The sequence below is a fragment of the Podarcis vaucheri genome, assembly GCF_965113315.1.
Source record: "Podarcis vaucheri genome assembly, chromosome: 7".
Lineage (NCBI taxonomy): Eukaryota > Metazoa > Chordata > Lepidosauria > Squamata > Lacertidae > Podarcis > Podarcis vaucheri.
Genome location: NC_138765.1, coordinates 61,574,678 through 61,595,071, shown reverse-complemented (window position 1 = coordinate 61,595,071; position 20,394 = coordinate 61,574,678). Strand labels below are relative to the sequence as shown.

The 20,394-nt window shown below is 45.0% G+C and overlaps 1 protein-coding gene across 1 annotated transcript in view; it reads right to left on the bottom strand.

Moving 5' to 3' along the window:
• N4BP1 (NEDD4 binding protein 1) overlaps nucleotides 1-20,394 on the bottom strand; it is a 29,356-nt gene that overhangs the window by 1,263 nt on the left and 7,699 nt on the right. Inside the window, exons 2-6 of the mRNA XM_082232896.1 lie at nucleotides 12,097-13,787; nucleotides 3,880-4,010; nucleotides 2,848-2,944; nucleotides 1,711-1,818; nucleotides 356-463 (exon numbers count right to left, since the gene is read on the bottom strand). Coding sequence (XP_082089022.1) covers nucleotides 356-463; nucleotides 1,711-1,818; nucleotides 2,848-2,944; nucleotides 3,880-4,010; nucleotides 12,097-13,787 — 2,135 coding nt within the window. The remainder of the gene's footprint in view (nucleotides 1-355; nucleotides 464-1,710; nucleotides 1,819-2,847; nucleotides 2,945-3,879; nucleotides 4,011-12,096; nucleotides 13,788-20,394) is intronic.

The window sequence follows — 20,394 nt, the reverse complement described above, 5'->3', positions numbered from 1 at the left end:
CTTCTAACAGCTGATGCAGCAGACCAGCTATTCATGAAAGTGCATCACAGCCCCAACTGCAGTGTGTCCAATGTCGTCATGTGACCCACCACAATCTAACATCAAAGGATGTTACCAGAACACTTGCCTTCCTTTTCTCAGTGTTACAATCCAATGTTATACAAACGTACTTGGCATCACCACACAGAGATAGCTGTGGTAACTGACGACAAGCAATTCCTCCTGCAAAACCACTGCTTCTTCCTATTTAAGGTCTTATGTGGTGTGATTTACATCTCCTGACCTTCTCAGTCACACGAAGGGTTTTGCTTCAATGGTGGCTTGTTTCCCCCTTAAGCCCCACAGGGTACTCTACCTGAAACGGGTTTCCTCCTGAAGGAAACGTTCTATTCCTGGTCCATTTCGCCCCAGAGGATCATCGGGAACCATGAAGAAGTCTCCAACGAAAGTGTACGGCAGCAGCCTGCAACACCAAAACATGCAGTGAGGAAAAGTAGTAGGAAGGAAAGCAACATTCAGATTTATAGACAGAAGTAATCTCAACATTCACACACTATACAAACATACAGCTGGTGTTCTTTGCGGGGAGGGCTCTCTGGCAGGACACTATCAAATCATGAAACAGTCCTAAACCTGATGAGACCATAGGTTTAACTAGTCCTCCATTCTTTACCCTTCCCTAATCTGATGCTCTCCAGACAACCGGAATCCAAGCACATAAGCCCTAGCCACTATGGCTAATAAGGATGATGGGAGTTGTAGCCTAACAATATCTGGAGGGCACCAAGTTGGGGAAGGCTGCTATACTCTAACTGGCAGCAATTCTCCAGGATCCTGAGCAGAGGTCTTCCCCAGCTATAGTATCAAAGATCCTTTTAACTGTAGAGACACACAGGGGATTGAGCCTGGGACGTTCTTCATACAACATGTGCACTTTAGTACTGAACTTCTATGCTTGTGGGCAGCACAAATTCAGCGGGCGGAATCCAGCCTCACAGAAATCCACTGCAGTTCTAATCCTAGGAGAGCTTTAGTTCAAACACTGCTTTGTTGAATTGGGTCTTTTCCCAATCACCTGTTCCACATTGTATTGCAAAGATATATGCCATTCACAGTCTCAGAATCTAAAAATCCACAAGAAGTCTCAACAGAGTGATTTCAGGAGTTTGCCTGTGAGACGCTGGGGACACATGATGGCCAAGCTTCCCTCTGCTCTATCCGGAAGTGGCTCACTAAGTATGAGCTCTCTCAGGTTATAAAGCTGGTGAATGTGTGCTGATGGGGTTTTGCCACCAGGGAATTCATGTTCCAGCCATGGCAGAGAGTTGATTGGAAATTCAATTGCCCTGTGCCCCAAATCCAAAAACAAACCTGAGAAATAAAGACACGGAATTGGATAGGGAACACCAACCACCTCAAAATAAAACAGGAGCAGGGAACCTGTAGTTCGCAGGGTGTGGCCACACTACAACTCCCATCACCCCTGACCACTGACGGTGCTTGCTGAGGATAATGTGTTTTGGAAGTCTGGAGCCCAAGAACTATAGGGCTACAAGGTTCCCCATCTCTGGCAAAATCAATAAGACTACCTAAATTAAGTGATTAAGCCAAAGCAACCTTTATCAGTCCCCCCCCCCCAAATATTGTAACCAATCACTTGTCCACCTGCCCACTGCACATTTTTGTAACTGAACAAAACTAACACATTACCTCTTTTGAATAATCTCCCTCCAGGATGTGGACTCATCCACAAATTCTCTGAGATTATCATTGGTGACAATAACTCCTCCAGTCTTTTCAGCGAGATGTAGCAAAAACCTACAACAACATTTGTTGGAAGAATCAGCATCCTTGCACTGAATAAATTTCTGGGCAACAAAGCAGCCATGTGCTACTGTGGATCGAGTAATCCTGGTTTTGTGACCCGCAAGAAGTCACACAGGAAAGCAGCTGCTGTGCTTCCTAGGTGGCTGATGATTTGGCCACCTTACTAAAGCTAAACAGGTCTGGGTATGGTCAGGGCCTGGATGGGAAATGAGGATGATATTATTACTACTATAATTATTACAGTGCTGCAGACCATATATTGTTCTGGGGATGCCTAAATGTAAGCTGGCCAGCATACAAAAGAACCAAGCGTCTGTTGTTTCACAGAAGGCTTGGGACTAAACGATATGCAAAGTAGATCTTTGGATCCTGTTCCAGGAATTATATCCATTAGGAAACTTGGGCTATAGGTTTATAATTAAATTCATTATTAATTCTTAAATTAAGGCAAGATAACAATGAATGTGTTCCAGAAAAGGTTTCTAAATATTGCAAATGCATCATGTATGAAATAACTCAAACATTAAAAAAATAAAAATAAAGAGGGTGATCAGCAACATTTTGTACCAACTTAGAACTGGACACACACAGGGACAGTGCTCAGTCTGCAGAACAACAGGGCAAGTCTACACTACACAGTTTTCCTTGAGGGTGAGCTGAATCAGATGTGCATGAATGATGTGTGGCTGTTCAACACTTCAGCATATGCAGGAAAAAGAGGTAACAAAACTGTGAGATGGTCAAGTGGATTGAAGAAGGGACCACAGCTCAGTGGCAGAGCCCACTCTTAGTATGAAGAAGTCCCTAGAATAGCTTCTTCATACATTCACATTCAGAACCTGGAGACTTATATTAAGTGGAACACATCTCACAAAGGTATGCTATCTTAAAAGCAACACAGAATAATATGTTAACAGGACAAAACAGATGCGTATCCCATTTCCCAACTCAATAAATGGCTCCTCTTGAGAAGAATTAGGAGTCGCATAACTGTCCATCAGGTACACAAACTCTTTTTACCTGTCATCATGAGATGCAATCCTGGCTCCAAATACAACCCTTGCAGGGGTGAGTGCCAAAATACCAACATCCTGGAGCTGGGTTAAGAAATGCTGTTCTATTAAAATGAAAATAAAAAAGAACACATTGAAAAGAACTGAGTTTAGAAAGAACAGATGTTTTGTGCAGGATTTTATTTTGGCAGAAAAGTAACTACTGCAATGTACTATTATATCAAGTGAATCAGAGCATTCAAAGAGTGCCCATTATACTAACTTTTACAAAGGTCTGTTTTGTTATCCCTGAGATGGGGATGGGGGGGTAGGGGGAAGGGGAGAGAGAGAGAGAGAGAGAGAGAAAGGAAGGAAGGAAGGAAGGAAGGAAGGAAGGAAGGAAGGAAAAGAGGCTGAAAGAACAGCAAGCCCTTGGAGCTCCTCACTAAAATGGTATAGCCCCATTCATTCATTTGTACAACCTCCCCAGAATCCAGTTTTTTGGTCATGCTCATATAGGACAGAATGTTAGGAAGATGTGCCATTTTATATATAAAAGGTAAAGGGACCCCTGACCATTAGGTCCAGTCGTGACCGACTCTGGGGCTTCGCACTCATCTCGCTCTATAGGCTGAGGGAGCTGGCTTTTGTCCGCAGACAGCTTCGGGGTCATGTGGCCAGCATGACTAAGCCACTTTTGGCGAACCAGAGCAGCACATGGAAACGCCGTTTACCTTCCCGCCAGAGCAGTACATATTTATCTACTTGCACTGTGCTTTCAAACTGCTAGGTTGGCAGCAGCAGGGACCGAACAATGGGAGCTCACTCCGCCGCGGGGATTCGAACCGCCGACCTTCTGATCGGCAAGCCCTGGCCTCTGTGGTTTAACCCACAGCGCCACCTGTGTCCCTTTTTATTTTATATATAAAATTAAACAAATCCAAATTGTTTACTAGGTACCAGCTTACTTCCGGTAGTGTCATTTTGTAAATAAAAATTGAACACAGGAGATGGGAATTGTGAAACTCCAAAGCAAGCACAACCCCATTAGATCTTTTACCTGTAATGTTAGAATCTCTCCTTGTTCGCCACTGTGGGACAAACACAGTGATCTTTCTGTGGCCACGTTTCCAAAAGTGATCAACAGCAATTGCAATTCCCCGACATGAGAAGATCTTCTGTAGACCATGGCTGCAGAAAGGAAAGAAAGGAGCAGAGTAATGTTTGCTAATCATCAGAGTCTGCTTTACAAGAAATCAACTGCTAAACATACAAGATGAAAAAGCATGTAAAGGTAAGAAGTGAACTGTTTGTACAAATGAAATGATGCAGTCCACCAATGGTACTCCTCGCTGATTTATGGGGGGGGGGGGGGTTAGCCAATCTAAAGGTCTATGGAATTTGGATGCTGGAAGGACATTATATCAAAGTCATTTATATCGAAGTCAGTTGGGAAACATAAGTAGAAAAATTCTGTAGGACCGCGCCTCCCTCGGGCACCATGTCTTGCTTCTCCATGTTCAGTCATGAAGGCTTCCCATGCAATTAAGGACAACCATCTTCCAAGGTCCTTGATCACGCAAGAAACCCCCATGAGTAGAAAAGGCTCCCTGCTGCAGCAGCTACATGGGAAAGCTCAAAAGAGCCATGGAAAACTGCCCCCTTTTCTACTTGTCTTGCCCTTTAATAATTTTTCTCTTCCCCTTGTTTGTCCTGCTGCCGCTAACCTGTGACAGAGAAACATTTAGGCTTATGTAACCAGTCATGTTTGTGCAGGAACTCCCTTGGCAAAGCTAATACTATGTTATGCCGCTCAGTGCTACATAAAAACAGAGTTGTTTTCTCTTGTATTGTCTTACTTCAAGGTTTTTAAAGCAGGGTTCCCACAGGCCCATTGGTGTCTCATTCCCACCATCTTATTTACTTTCCTTGTTGGCACACTAAAACTGAACAACTTACTTGCAACAGCAACCCCTTCTGACCCCATAGTGAAAACATTCTCCCTCCCATGGGGCCAAACAGCAGTCAGAGTTGCTCTGGAGGTGGAAAACTGTCCAAAACCACCCCCTACACACACCAACCTTGCATTAGAGATTGCAGCCTGAGCAGCAGTTTTTTTTTTAAAGGGAGTTTTGCAAGGAAAAAAAACCCCACGTGACTATTATCTTGTAGTTTTAGCCTTATAGTCAATCACAACATTTCAAGATCTCTAAGAGGGTTGTAATAACTCTTCGTTAAAATGTTTATTGCACACTCATGTCCTTGCAACAGAAGAGGGACTGCAAGCTTAGTAACTGGGAGGAACAAAATAAACCAGCTGTACGTGCTTCACTCTTGGTAGCTTTGTTTATTTAGACTTCCTTCCTGGTATGCTTCAAAGCTAGTTACAATCAGCAAGCAACAAGGGGCAGATTAGGTGAGAGAAAGAGAAGCTTGCCCAAGGCCAGGTCAAGATATAGAGAAAGAAACAGCAAAACAGGCCCCATGTTGTACTAAATGTGGGCTTTGGAACTGGGAAGGCTGAAGGCCATTATACCAAACTAAGGTTGCATACACTCCAGCCATTAAAAGCACATGCCCACTTCCTTGGTCTCATTGGGAGAAGTCATGTGCTGGAAATGTCCAGTGTGGATGCAGTCTAAGAAAACAGGGCACTGAAGCTTCAGAGTTGATGTCGTGTACTTTGCAGCAATTTATGAACTGTCTTGCTAGACAACCCAAAGAAGAACACCTGCCACCACCTATTTCTTTTATTTCCTCTTTCCCTCTTGGGAAAAAACCCTTAAAGATTTGCTCAGGTATAATTTCCAAACCATGCACCAGGACACACTTGTGCAATGGGAGAAATTATGTGAGCCCAAATGATCAATCCACAGAGGAGGCTGCCTTCAGAAACTCTGGAAGAGACAGTACTTCAGGCCTGACCCCTTACAAATCAACATTCCACTGCAAAGGTGCATTTAACCACATCTCTGTCCTGGATGTAGCAAAATGAGCCAATCAATGCAGAGCTGCAATAGAAATATCTGTCCTCAGACGAGGCTGCCTGTTGCTTCTCAGCAGGAGTTGCAACTCATGCTAGGTGGGTTGGAGGATTGGCAAAGTATGATGGGCAAGGAGGACTGGATGAAGCGTCATGACTGACATACCAACACACAATATTTTAATCATGACTTTTTGGAACAGAATTTTCTACACTTTACCAGCCTGGAGCCTATCCCTCTACATTCAAAGACCATAAGGGCAAGCAATGCTTGAGCAGTTCAAGTCCAATCTAGTTCAGCTTTCCGGGACCTGCAGTGGCCAATCAGATGCCCCATGAAGTCCATAGGAGAATGAGGCAATGTTGCTCCCCAGCAAGTGATAATCAGTGGCCCTTTTAACCTGGAAATAACTTCTAGGTATAATTATCTCAAGGATTAATACCAAGTTCATTCAACAAGTGTGGGACCATATATAGCCAAAATAGCATGACTCCCTGCAAAGAGATTCAGCGGACTTGGGGGAGCACCAAGGTCTGCGGAAGTACACCCAAATAAAGTTTTTATTATTATATTTCTAAAGCAGGAATCTGAAGAACAGTCCACCAAGAACCAAGCATGATCGGGGACATGGAATGTGGACTCTGTGTTGAGAGGTGAAAAGGAGAAAATAAGGGAGATGGCATGGCATGCTGACACCCTGACACTACACTGCAACGTTTTGTCACAGATCCTATTTGTTTGGCTACCAGCCACTGACTTCTCTATACAATATCCTGAGTTACAGGAGGGGTCCACGATATGGGTGTTTATTCTATTTATGTGCATATGGGAGAAGGATAAATAAGCAGAAATTGAGGGTGCAAATAATCACCTCACTATATATGGATACTAGTTAGAGGTAGGTAGCCGTGTTGGTCCGCTGTAGTCGAAACAAAATAATAATATTAATAATAAAAAATTCCTTCCAGTAGCACCATAGAGACCAACTAAGTTTGTTATTGGCATGAGCTTTTGTGTGCATCCACACGAAAGCTCATACCAATAACAAACTTAGTTGGTCTCTAAGGTGCTACTGGAAGGATTTTTATTATTATTATTATTTTGTATATAGATGTAGAATTTTGGAAAAAATAAATCATGAGTTAATGGCAGAGGCAAAACCACACAACTTTGCTTGGTTTACACATTGCACGATATCCACCCTTCAGTGATCATTGCAAAAGTATCAAAATACCCAATCAAGGCCACACACTTCCTTTAATAAGTTCACAGTTAAAACATGATGCATAGAATTATTACACAGTGTCAACTATTTGCATACCCTTCCCCATTAGTCCCAGTCTGGGCAAAAACTGGAATTTAAGATGAATCATAGTTGTGACTTTCATTTTACATCACTATTTTCTGAGCTTTTTGAAGAACTAAGAAATTGTTCACATCAGCGGATTTTTAATGCACCCCCTCCCCCTTTGTAATAGCAGTTTATTCTGGAGTCCAGTGATTTCACAATGGTGCATTTTCCACACCCCCATATTACAGACTGCCCCCTCCCTGCAGTATCACAACTAAAAATTGCCCCCCCTGTTCAGCTTAAAAAGCAGTATGGTGAGGCACTACAGCCTTGGCAACATGTGCTGACAACACACAGGCTACCTTATTTAGTCCAAGAGTGGCCAGCAGACTAACTCCCATCAGCCCCAGCCAGCATGGCCAAGGATTGTGGGAGCTGGAATCCAACAACATTGGAAGAACCTCATATTTACTACCCTAACTTGGCCCTTTAGCTTTTTGGATAGTGAACTTGGTGGTGTTAATATCCCATCAACTATTCCACACCACACTGACAAATTTACACTTGCACAGTTCAGGAAGATTGCCTTGATCTTTGTAGGAAATGAAGAAGAGCACCATGGATGTAACCCCTGAGAAACCTGGCCCTTCAGGGATAACCCAGGCCCTGGTTGAATTCTCGTCTTTCAACTATGGGTATACTCTGTCCATTGATCTCAATGAATCTACTCAATCATGATGAACTTAAGTCAACTAATTTCAGCGAGTCTCGTCCCTGCAATACAAACCATGGCCACTACCCAGCAGAGTTTTGTGGAGGGGCAGGCCATGGCCCCATTTGCAGCCCTGCACAGCAGCAAGCCAGGGGGAGGAGACGTAGAGGGGGAGAAGAAAAGGATGATTGCTGCTACAATCAGGAGCTGGCATAGCAATCAGGCCTGATGCCACCATGGGCTGGCAGTGTGACTGGCATCAGATTCAACAGACCCTGGGCCAGACCAGCCTTTCCTTCATCTAAACACTTCCACTGGCTGCCACCGGCACTTTTGCCTGCCTCTTTGGTGGGCTGAAAGGGAAGCTCCACATCATTGGCAGTGGACAGTTTGACTGGCTGGGCAGAAGGACATGTCCATCCAAGCCACTGGCCCTGCCCTCAGATACAGCCCTATGGCTCCAAACCTCTTTTCTGGTCCTGAAAACATGGAGGCAAAAGTCTACCCAATTACACACTAACAAGTAAATTTGTTCTAGTCGATTACTACAGGGGCTTGGAATAACAGACAAGTATTGATTCTTTTCTTTTCCTTTTACAAACTCTAGTCTATATTGATATTTAATACAGATTTAAACATATTGGGCTACCTGTATTTAGGTTTCATCTGTTCTACAATACCTCCCCTATCCGGCTTCCTCAGCACATTTCTAACTACAGACCTGAGGAATACTATGGGCATCTTCCTAATGTGGAGATCATCCAGAGAGGCCTTGATCCAAAGGCCTAACAACAGATACATGTAACAAAACCCCAACTACTGCTTCCCCTACAGTAGGATAAAGCCACAGCATCATCTTCATCACAAAAGCACAGCAGCAGAGACAAGTGTGCTAGCTTTGCTCCCCCCCATTGCTGTTCCAGGTGCATTCCATGAGGTGGAGGGTGATCTTCTGAAATGCAAAGCCTACTCTTCTCAATGAGAGGCCACAGAAATCCCCACTTCAGAACTTCATCCTCCACCTTGTGAAGGGCAATCACACTAGCTATGGGGAGGCAGAGCCAACACACTAGTCCCCAATGTGTATTTATTCTACTTGGATGTAGAATGCCTGAAAAGGGCTCTTGCCACTTGACAATTCATTTAGAAGAATATGATTAATATTTCTCCTCAGAGAGGAAGAAAACTCCCAGGAAATGTTTTTCTTTCAGTGGGAGAGGGATTTGCAAAAGAAAAACAAAACTAGGGAATAGGGTACTTAATTTCTCCTCTCTCTCGTGTTCCAAGCATTTGCTTGGTTCTCTCCAAATGAATCCCTGGAATGAAGAAACAAGCCTCTGGAAGTTCTCTGGAATGAGGAAAGGCAGCTTGCGTTGGGAAAACAATTTGGTGTTGAAGGTATAGACAGGATTCAGGATGTACACCCAGAATTTCTCTACTCAAAATTTCCCTTCCCTAGGAAATTCAGCAATCAGGGCGGTTTTTTTTGGTTACACATATATCCATGCAATGGGTAGTTCCACCCTGAAGGCCACTGCCTTCAGGGGTGAGGTTGACATCTAGTGAGGTCACAGTGAACTCATGTAACACCTTCCTTCTGAAATTACCTGCCTGTTAGTCTGGATGTAAAAGGTCTGTTGTGGTTTTCTGGAGTAGTCAATACCTCTCTCTTTCTCTCAGGAAGCTTTTGGGCTGCAAGTTAGTGGCTAGATCTGATCTCTGCTAAGGTGCTCACAGGTTCTTAATTTTGGAATTACTGCATGGCTTAGTTTTAATTTTAACTCTGTAATTTCATTGAAAGATGATGCAGGGATCCTACAGTTAAAAAGGAGCTCCTTGGGGAGGAAGGGCAGGATATAAATACAATAAATGATAATAATTCTGCTGCATCATTTCCTTGTGCCAACACAATCAAAAGAAATAGGTTTGCCCAACAGTAAGTGTGGTGTTGTGTAACATCTATTTGTTTCAATAGCCAATGGCTTGGGTCAAAATTTGGAGCAACTGTTATAGTGAACCTAAAAGAGGCTCTCCAGTGTTAACCAAAGATTATTTACATTCTGTGTTTTGGTAGGTAAGCAAATCCCCACTGCTATGATTTACGAACAAAACAAAACTGTTCTGCAATAACCTGTTCTAAAGTCAGTGGCATACAGTAGAAGAGAAAATTAGGTCTTACAAGTGCTGCAATATTCTGATTAAATTAGACCAGGAATGTGTCCCGATTAGTTAAGTAGCAGCTTCTGCGTGTATTCATATAACTAGGATAATATGGAAGCTTATACCATCATCAATTTGCTAGTCTTTAGGGCACTACAAGACTCTTTAAAAACAACAACAATGTATATTATTGAACACAAGTACTGTACTTATAAAAAACTGCCAACCATAAACAAAAGAAGTAGTCCCAAATTTCATTGAACAAAATGGAATGGCTCTAAGGTGGCGTCCATGACACATGCTTGCATCATCTATACATGCACTGTGTTTTAGAATTATTATTTTTTTACTAGCTGAACAGAAATTGAATCCACCAATCAACTAAAACCCATCTAATTAATATGTCTTTAACTGGATAACAACCCTAGTTTTAAGAGGGAGGGGCAAGTGTGTACATGATCTTGATTTATTATTATAGACTATTGTTGGCATTGCTTGGTGGAGTGCTTAGTTTTACTTCATGCCTTTAGTTCAATACTACAGGTAAGAGGAAAGAAGGCTCCATACTACAAAAGAAGCTGCTACAGGATGGCATGTGTTGAGGTGGAGACAGTATTTTCTTTCTCTCCTGTAAAACTAGAACTCAAGGTCATGAAATGCAAGCAAATGACAGTAGACTCAGCAATTCAAGGTCGAAGAGCCCTAAGAGCAGCAGAGGATATCTGCCAAGCCCCAAGACCAATAGTGCCCACTCTTTCATTCACACAGCAATCCTCACTTTGTACAGGACAGCTAGAAAGGTGGGAACACTGAGGGGGAATTTTCTGCCTCGTCTTGTTTAACAGTTGGCAATTGAAGGTGTCTTGCTCAAAGTCCCCCCAAAATCTTGAAGCTGGGATGCGGAGAAGGGCTCTCAATTGTAAGACAGCCCTTATCATATGGGGCCTTAAATAAATGTAACATGTAAAAAAACCAAAAGAAATCCAGCTCCAAAATGATGGCCACAAACATTTCAGGTTTTCCCAGCCATGTCTAAAATGCCTCCGATAACCCTTCCTCTTCACACTTTTCACAAAAGACAAATAGTCTGACAATTTATATTTACCCTGCTACTGGATTCCACCCTTCCTACAAGGAAATCTTCATGCAGGTAAGGCTGAGAGATGGTGACTTTTCAGAGGTTAATCAGAAAGCTTCAGAAATATGAACACGTATCACAAATATGACAGAGCCCATGAAGCATAGCAACAATGAATGTAAGCAGTTTGCTTGGAAGTCCCCAGCGCAAATCTTGTTTCAAAGGTGAACTTAGTGGGTGGCCTCAGCAACCTACTCACACCCTCACCTGAGCTGTGACTAATAAAATTATGACCTTCCTTATAGTGCTGTTGTAAGGATGATTAAGCTAACATATATGAAGCACAAGGAACAATCTCAATCGTTATGTAGCTTTCATTCACACAAGTGGGATGATTTGAACCTGCAGTATATTCCTCAGTGAAGCTTAAGCACGCATGATGGTTGTGAAAAGAGGCAAGTCCAAAACAGGGTAAAGAACTGGCTGAGGACACATAACTCAAGCACCATAAAGAAAGCACGAGTGACAACCGAAGTGCATGTCTTAAGAGTGTGCTACAGCTGGCTTGCTCAGAAATCAAACAGGATATTCCAGACTGGCACATGCTGAGGGAACTGTTTGGTTATATTGCCAATGCTTTTCTGGTTAAGAAATTCATGTCTGGCCATCACATTGGCCAATCTTCATTTAACTATTGGAGTACAAAACAAGAGGTTTTCTTTACTTTAGATATCTGGATATTATTCATTGCTACAGAACATTTAAATGGTCCAACATGTCAAAAGGAGAGAGAATAGAGTCTGATCTAAATTTCCCACACCTCTCACCAGGAAAAGCTATGCGTTCGTATTTTGCACAATTTGTATACGGTGTCTGTTTGAGAATGTGTGGTTTGCTATGCCTAATAAAGGATCTTGATAAAATCCTGGTAAAATCTGCTTCCCCACCCCACCCTGGCTCTAAATACATGCACTTTTTTGTAATTCAGCCCCCCTCCCACACCTGGTTTCACTCTGAAATGCTACTGAAACCCAACAGTCATCAATACTCACGCAATTGCAACATTGCTGCCATCTATTACTATGTACTTTAAGTGGTCTCTCCCTGGCTCATTTTTCAATTCCAACTTGTATGGTGTTTTCAAAGATTCTTTAAACCTCTGAATCCCAGTGACTGAAGGGTCAGCATGATGACTGTATGACCCTCCTTTTCTCCTTTCTGAGGAAGGGGCAGTCATTTGCAGATGCTCTAGGAGATGATTTGTTTTTGGGGGTGGGAACTGCCTGGCTCCAAGCTGCAAAGGATTACATCGTCCATGCTGATCATGCTTCGCAGATGAGGGGTCTGGACATGCCTGAAGAACCATAGTTTCTTTCTCAACTGGTGGGTGTGGAGTCTCCGAGCCCCCCCTTGCTACCAAGCTGGGCTCTTTCGGTTTCCTGCCTTTCACTACCCTTTGCATACTATCACAAGCATTCACATGACCGTCACTTTCTATATCATTTGTTTGGGAAATACGAGACTGTTCATAATAATAGTTTGAGACTGCTTTACTGCAGCCTTTGTATTGTGGATTTTGGCTTCCAGAAAGAGGAGTCTGGTTTTCACTGTTTGATATATGCGGTTTGCCTTCAACTTTGCACTGTGCTCGTGGAGCAGAGGTCATGTTTTGTTCTGCATTCTTTGGCTGCTTTAATTTCAGACCTCGGTCCTGCTGGCCTTTGCTGCTGGAGCTACCTTTATCTTTCTCTGCCCAAGTCCCAGCAGTCCAATGTGGGTCATCAACCGGGTCTTTCTCTTCCGGGACCTTTTTGCTCTCTCTTTCAATTTCTTCCAAAAGCAGTAGAGGCTCAGCCAACTGTCCGAGGTCTCCAATCACTTTCTCCACAATCTGTTGTGAGTAGCCCATGCTTTTGAAGAAGTTCACCAAAATGTTGTATTCCATTTCCTCACTTATCTCATCGCCTTCTTTAGCGTTCAAACCCGGACCATCCATCTCGCTGCTTTCATCAGTGACCAGATCAACCACTACTACATTGTTTTCTAAAGAAAACTGTTTCTTTGGTAGCCTTTCCTCAGCATCTGATGACCTCCTTTTACATGACTGTCTCTCTTTGCACGCAGATGTCTCTAAGGAATTCAGTCCATTTATAGGTAAGAAATGTCTTTCTGGAGCATCAGGGAAGAGAGTGTCCATTTGCTTTGCTAACTCAGTGACTGGGGTACCTGCATTGTTTCTTGCTTCCTCGTGACCTGTTCTGCAGTCATTGTTCATTGCAGACCGTTTCTGTATTTCATTGGGAAGAAGTTCTGGAGTCCCATCAAAATTGGCAGGGTCTACATTTTTACCTTCTGCTTTCTGGCTTTCGCTCTGTGCAAGGCTAAGTAGTTCTCTCTTCAGTGAGCTTGGTAAGATCAACAAGTCCATTGTATATTTATCCGCATGGGCTTCAACAAGTTGTTTGAACTGTTTTTTCACTTCTGACTCTCTGCTGTTCAGCAGACTTGTGTTGTTTCTGAAGAGACTCACAAACTGTTGAACGTGGCTTCTGGCCATGACAACAGGTTCAGCACCACCCTTAATGTTCAGGGTCCCTATTTCCACAACAGTAATATCAGCACAGGTCCCCTGAATAAGGCAGTTCAAGAAGAGGCTCTGGGCTCCTACAAAAATACAGTGCATGTCTTTGGGATAATGCTCCCTCTCTTCTAATTCAGGTTCACAAATTCCTTTAATATATTCCTACAACAAAAAGGAAAGAAAAATTAGAGAAACTGGCATCTTTTAATTCAGATATCTACTTGCAACACAATTCACTTCCCTCACTCCTTGAAATGAACATCACTCAAAGCAAATCTGCCAATCAAGGATCTGAAGGGTCACCTAATATACTGGAATCACTGGCAGTCACCTCCTGGTTATATACACGTATGCACCATCACCATTTTATTTTATTTGTTATTTAAAGATAAGAAAGGGAGAAAAATGAAGTAGGCAAGCAGAAATTCAGAAACTGGAAGTGTGTCCTGGATCTAAAAGGTTGACAGCTCCTGTTCTAAGGTTTACTTCACCACATTGGTTAGAACAAGCCTGTCAGAGATGAGAATTGAACTCAAAGGATGCACTTCCTCCAAACCTAATTATAATCACCCACCAACAAGTGAATTTCAGGGTCCCAATGAGTACACATGTAATTCCTGACTGTGACATGCAACGGCAGCCTTGCAAGGGCCTTCCCTCTTGCTTATTATTATGCACCAGCTTCCTAGCCCTGAAGATGGATGAGTTTACACATTTTTACAAAATGATGCAGGGGTGCCTTAGGCCACACTGGAACTCTTAAAAGGGCCTTTATGTTGGGTCAACCCTGATTCACCACCAGCAAATAGAAAAGGGCCAGAAAAGCAGAAACTGCTCAACAGCAGCAATGACGGTGCCACGTTCTGCCACCAATTTAAGAACAGCAACATTACACAATGAGCCAGCTGGGGTCTTGTGAATAAGAATTTGTTATTGGCACAATGTTCAGTTATTTCCCCATCTTTTTGCTCTGCACAGGAGCTACTGCTGGGCCTGAGGAACATGAACTATTTTCCAAGACTCTCTGAAACCTGTGCTCCAGCTCCCTGGAGGCTACAGTGAACTAAAGCACCACAGCAACTTGGTGCGTTCTCACACTAAAGCACCTGCAGAGACACCAAAACACACTGCAGAGGAATCTGGGTCACACTGTTCACATTGGGAACTTGTGAGGCCTTGAACACTCTGGGAACTGTACAAGGCTGCACACTGCATGGAAAGACTGATAATGCGAGACAAGTTCTATTTACGGAAGCTTGTATATCATTACAGGTCTCTGTTAATAACATTTTCTCATGGTCCACTCCTGCACTTTGTTCTAACCCCCAGCCCCCCAAAAACACACGACAAAGGGTAAGCTGAGAGAAAAAGTGACTAACCAATGAGCTTCCTGGGTGAGCAGAGATTTGAAACCATGTCCCCCCCCCTTAGCATTGGCTAAGAATGTATTTATCATCTGAATAAACGATACTTATGTTAACAAACAAGTTAATTTTATGGCAAACCAAGTTATGCATTTTAAGTTCTGAAAGTAACAAAGTGACTTTCCATTTGTAAAGTGTGATGAAAAAGAAAAGTTTTGCATATTTTCCCATTCCCCCAAAAGCTTCATGCCCCCGGAAAAAGAAAAGAAAAGCCAATTCCCATCATGTCTTCAAAATTCTTGGAAATTTTACATTGCTACTGATATCCTTATCCTTCAAGAATATATCTCATCCCCCCAATTTAGAGCTGTTCAGCTCTGAAATCACTTACTCTTTTAGAACATTACACAACCTGCAAGATATGAACTACTCATTGAGAAATCCCCATGACCTTTTTGGTCTTCCTGAAACAGGTGGAAAACAGGTATTCCATGGAAGATCTCAGTATATGTCCACTTTTTAAGAGAGCTTTTCCTCTTTCTTAAAAAAGCAGCCCTGTCGTGACCACTTTATTGAGGAAGGTGCAAGAGACTTATTAAAACAAACAAACCAAAAAACCCAAGGGCATTTCCATTCAGGAACCGAACTTTATTTGCACACGCAATCTCCAAGAGCACATACCCTACTCCAGTGTTTCCCAACCTTTTTTGGGCAAAGGCACACTTGTTTCATGAAAAAATTCTCGAGGCACACCACCATTACAGCCCCGTGACGTCAGCGCGCAGCGTCACGCCGGGAGGGACATGAATTGCTAGCAAATTACATAATCACCTCCTTGAGGGCTGGCTCATCTTCTCCAAAGGCAGAACCCCATTAATTAACAGCACAGACTCACACCATAGCCAAGACGAGGGGGGAAAACCTCAGTCATGCACAGTCATGCACATGTGGGGGCTAAATGAGGACGAAGACCGGGCAGAGAGCAGGGTTCAAATCACCCCACCTGGCCAGGACAATCCCTGGGTGCTCCCTTGGGCCACTCGCCTGACCCACCTCGCAGGGCTGTTGTTGCGAGGATAACACGGGGAGAACCACGCGCGCCCCCGGGAGCTCCTTGGAGGAGAAAGCGGGCGATGAATGCAATGCACGAAATATATGAGAGGCGACCAGGTTTTGCAGGTGAGGGGCCCCCGCCAGCCTCCGCTTCCAACACCCGGCGCAACGACGCCGAAGTTTCCCCCCGGGCTCGGCTCGGGGAGCAGCGCTGCTCCCCCCGGCTCCCCTTCGCCCTCCCGGCTCTCTCTGCCGCCCACTGGGGACCCCCCTCACCTGCCAAGTCCGGAGCACCGGTGGAAGTTGCATGCATGCATGCAGGGTGCCGCATTGCCATTGCATTGCACTGCACTCCATGCAACGCCTGCACGCATGCATTGCCTTGCACACCCGCCAAGGGGTCTCCCCGCGGTCCGATGCGTCCCCTCCGGCGCGGATGCAGCATTACAAAAATAAAAAAACCCTGACGCAGCCCTACCTGGGGGGCAGCCTCCGCCGCTCCGCCTCCGCGGGGATCCCCGGGCTCCATCCTGCCGCCCGATCTCCGTGGGGGTGCAGGCAGGCTGCGCGGGGTCTGCGCGGAAGAGCCCCTGCCCGCCCGGCCGCTGCCGCTGCGCTCATTCCATGGCCGGGAGAAGAGCGCTTCAAACAAAACGCCCGGCCCGCCAGGCCACGCTGGGAAACGTAGTTCGCGCACCCCGTGCGGGCGCGGAGCCCAAGGGCGAGGGGACTACGGATCCCGGCAGCCCCCGCGCCGGGGACGGAGGGGGAGAGGCCGGGTGCAGGGATGGAGGGACGGGTGGGCGAGCGAGTGAGTGGCAGCCGCCAAGCCTTGGCCGAGAGCCAGGAAGGGCCTCCCCGGAGGAGGAGGAGGAGGAGGAGGGAGGCGCAGAGAGGGAGGGAGGGAGGGAACCCCAGGGGTCATCTAGTGACGGCGCCCCAATCGAAAATTTGACTTAAAAAAAAAATCTTTCGAATTTTTTAATTTTTCCCGCGGCACACCAGGCAACATCTCGCGGCACACTAGTGTGCCGCGGAACAGTGGTTGGGAAACACTGCCCTACTCAACAGAAGCATAGGAAGCTGCCTTATATCAAGTCAAACCATAGGCCTGTCTGTTAGTACTTAAAACTCACTAGTACTGTGGCTCTCCATAGTTTCCAATAGGAGTCTTTTCCAGTCCTATCAGAAGATGCCAGGGACTGAACCTGGCAAAACACGGGCTCTGCCACTGAGCTAAGGCCCTCAGCCTCTACAGAATTCCTAACTCTAACATATGAACATGTTTAGAAGAACATATGTAAGACTCATTCTCCCTCCCTCTCCCAAAGAAGTCCAATGACACGTTACCAAATATGCCATTTTCTCCTTGTCACACCTATCCCTAGTTTGCAACTATGGGTCCTAGGAGAGAGAGAGAGAGAGAGAGAGAGAGAGAGAGAGAGAAAAGAAGAGGAGGAGGAGGAGCATGCCCTAATACCATTTCAACATAAGTGTATTTCAGATTATGAGAACAAAAAGTTTAATATAAACTCCAGAAATAAAGTCCAGCAGCATATATTCAAATCATGAGCATATACTACTGCATTGCATTGCATTCAGACAGAGTTGTACGGCGTGAGTCTTTTTAAAAAGGCTTCATGGAACATGTGTACAGTCATACCTTGGGTTACAGACGCTTCAGGTTGTGTTTTTTTGGGTTACAGACTGCCAAAACCCGGAAGTATTGGAACTTGTTACTCCCGGGTTTTGGCGGTCGTGCACGCTGCGGGTTGCGAACATGCACCCCACACAGATCACATTCGCAACCTGAGCGTCCACTGTACTTTGTATCCACGGGGCATCTTTTAAAGGACTCATCCTGTACTTCTCGTACTAATATCCCCAACACAAATTTTCACAGCTTTGAAGAGGTTACTTATAAACAACAGAAACAATTGCAACATTCTGGCTTTATCCCTTAAAAAAAATAGCATGGTATATTTCTTAGTAATAAACCCACAATTGGGCAACTGCTTGAGGCAAAAAGAAAAGATCCCGTGCTCTTTTGCATTGCTGTTCTTGTGCCTACATCCAAGAGAGTACTGAGAAGGGAAACCAGAAATGTGTGTTTTACTGTAAGGTAACTTGCACACAGAAATGTGAGTGTTACTGCAATGTATCATACAAACAACTGTATTTGATGATCAGAAACTTTGTTTGGTTCAGAATGCTGTGGTGAGGTCATAAATGAGGTCTTGCCAGATGATCATGATATGCTGGCATTTCAGGATCTTTCACAAGCCCCCAGAAAGCTGCTTTTTAAACATACAGTTGTACCTTGGAAGTCGAAAAGCCTAGTTCTTGAACGTTCTGGCTCCTGAACGATCAAAACCCGGAAGTGACTGTTCTGGTTTCTGGTTTTGGAAGCAGAACGTCTGATTGGGCTTCTGCAACTGCGCTTTGGTTTTCAAACATTTTGGAAATTGAACGGACTTCTGGAATGGCTTCCGTTCGACTTCCAAGGTACGGCTGTATAAAGTTTTAAGTGGCTGAGGTATCTGAAGGACAGTATCCTTGCATAAATCTGTTGGGCTTAAAACTTAATTCGTCTGAGTGCTCTAGTGCCTCTGCCTTTGGGTACTAGGTTGGTGCATATTGATAGAAAGAGGACCTTTTTTTTTTTTTGCAGCAATACCTCATTTTCAGAATACAGTGGTGCCTCGCAAGACGAAATTAATTCGTTCCGCAAGTTTTTTCTTCTTGCGAGTTTTTCGTCTTGCGATGCACGGTTTCCCATAGGAATGCACTGAAAATCAATTAATGCGTTCCTAGGGAAACCGACTTCAGACCAGGTCCAGGGACAGTCTGTCCCCGGACCTCCTCTGAAGGCTGGGGGGGGGACAAGGGCTTTTCTTCCCACCCCCAGCATTTTAAAAAACCCTGGGACAGCGGAGGACTTCTCCGCTGTCGGGGCGATTTAAAAGCCCCTGGGAAGGCAGGCAGGGGGGACAAAGACTTTTGCCCCCCGCCAGCCTTCAGAAGAGGTCCTGGACCTCTTCTGAAGGCTGGCGGGGGCGAAAGTCTTTGCTCCCCCCGCCTGCCTTCAAAAGCTGTCCGGCCCAGGCTTCGCGGATCTCTCCGCCAGCAGCGGCAGCGCTGCCGCTGCTGGCGGAGACTTGCCGGCATGCAGAAGCCTGTGCGCAGCGCGCCCAGGCTTCGCGGATCTCTCCGCCAGCAGCGGCAGCGCTGCCGCTGCTGGCGGAGACTCTCCTGCCTTCAAAAGCCATCCGGGATAGCAGGAAGCGCTTCCCTGCTATCCCGGACTGCTTTTAAAATGCTGGCGCTGGAGAGCAAAGCCTTTCGGCCCCCGCCAGCCTTCCTGGACCTCTTCTGAAGGCCGGAGGGGGGGGGGAAGGCTTTGCTCCCCACCGCTAGCATTTAAAAGAGGTCCCCGGAGATTTCCCTATGGGCTTTCGTCTTGCGAAGCAAGCCCATAGGGAAATTCGTTTTGCGAAGCGCCTCCAAAAAGGAAAACCCTTTCGTCTTGCGGGTTTTCCGTCTTGCGAGGCGTTTGTCTTGCGGGGTACCACTGTACCCTGTAAATAACCTCCCTAACTATATTCAACTGTGCCAACTAAACCTAATCACCCTGTGAGCAAAATATGTCAGGGAGACTGTCATGGCCATCTTCACAGCTGCTGCTCCACCATCTCCCTTCCCTGTGAACATAAGGAGGAGCCACCAGCAAGGCAACTGTCAGCACCTCCACCTCTTCAGATGGGCTATTTAAATACCACACACAAGTTTTACTGCTCTTAAATGACCTTAGGTTGGGATTGCCAAATGGTGCCTGAGGGCACCATGCATCCTCGAGTACTTTCCTGGTGCCCACAAAACCTCAGTGCCGCCTGCATTCACCAGCCTCTTTATGATGAGGTGGCAAGGAACCTTTCCTTCAAAGCACAAAAAAGTGCCAGAGGAAGTAGGGTAAGCAATACTATTTGCCACTTCCTCTTTTAGCTCTGTGTGCTTCTCAAGGCTCAGATAGGCACCTGAGAAACTGAGCAGAAAGGGGAGTGGCTGAAAGGATAAGAGGGAAATAGGAGCTGAAGGGAAAAGGGAATAATCAGGGAGGAGTGGAATGCTTGCTGGATTCAAAAGGGAGAGTGCAAGAATAATAATGTAGTGCCGGAGAGAAAGAAATGTGACTCTGAGAGAAAGGAGGGGGGTGAATCCAGATCTAGTAAAACAGATTATATTGAAATTACATCGTTTTTTCACAGTACCCTCACTCCACTCCAAATCACAGATCTCATTAACTGAACCATAAAACTCACAGATCCAGTTCTTTTCAGTTCTGTCATGGTGCT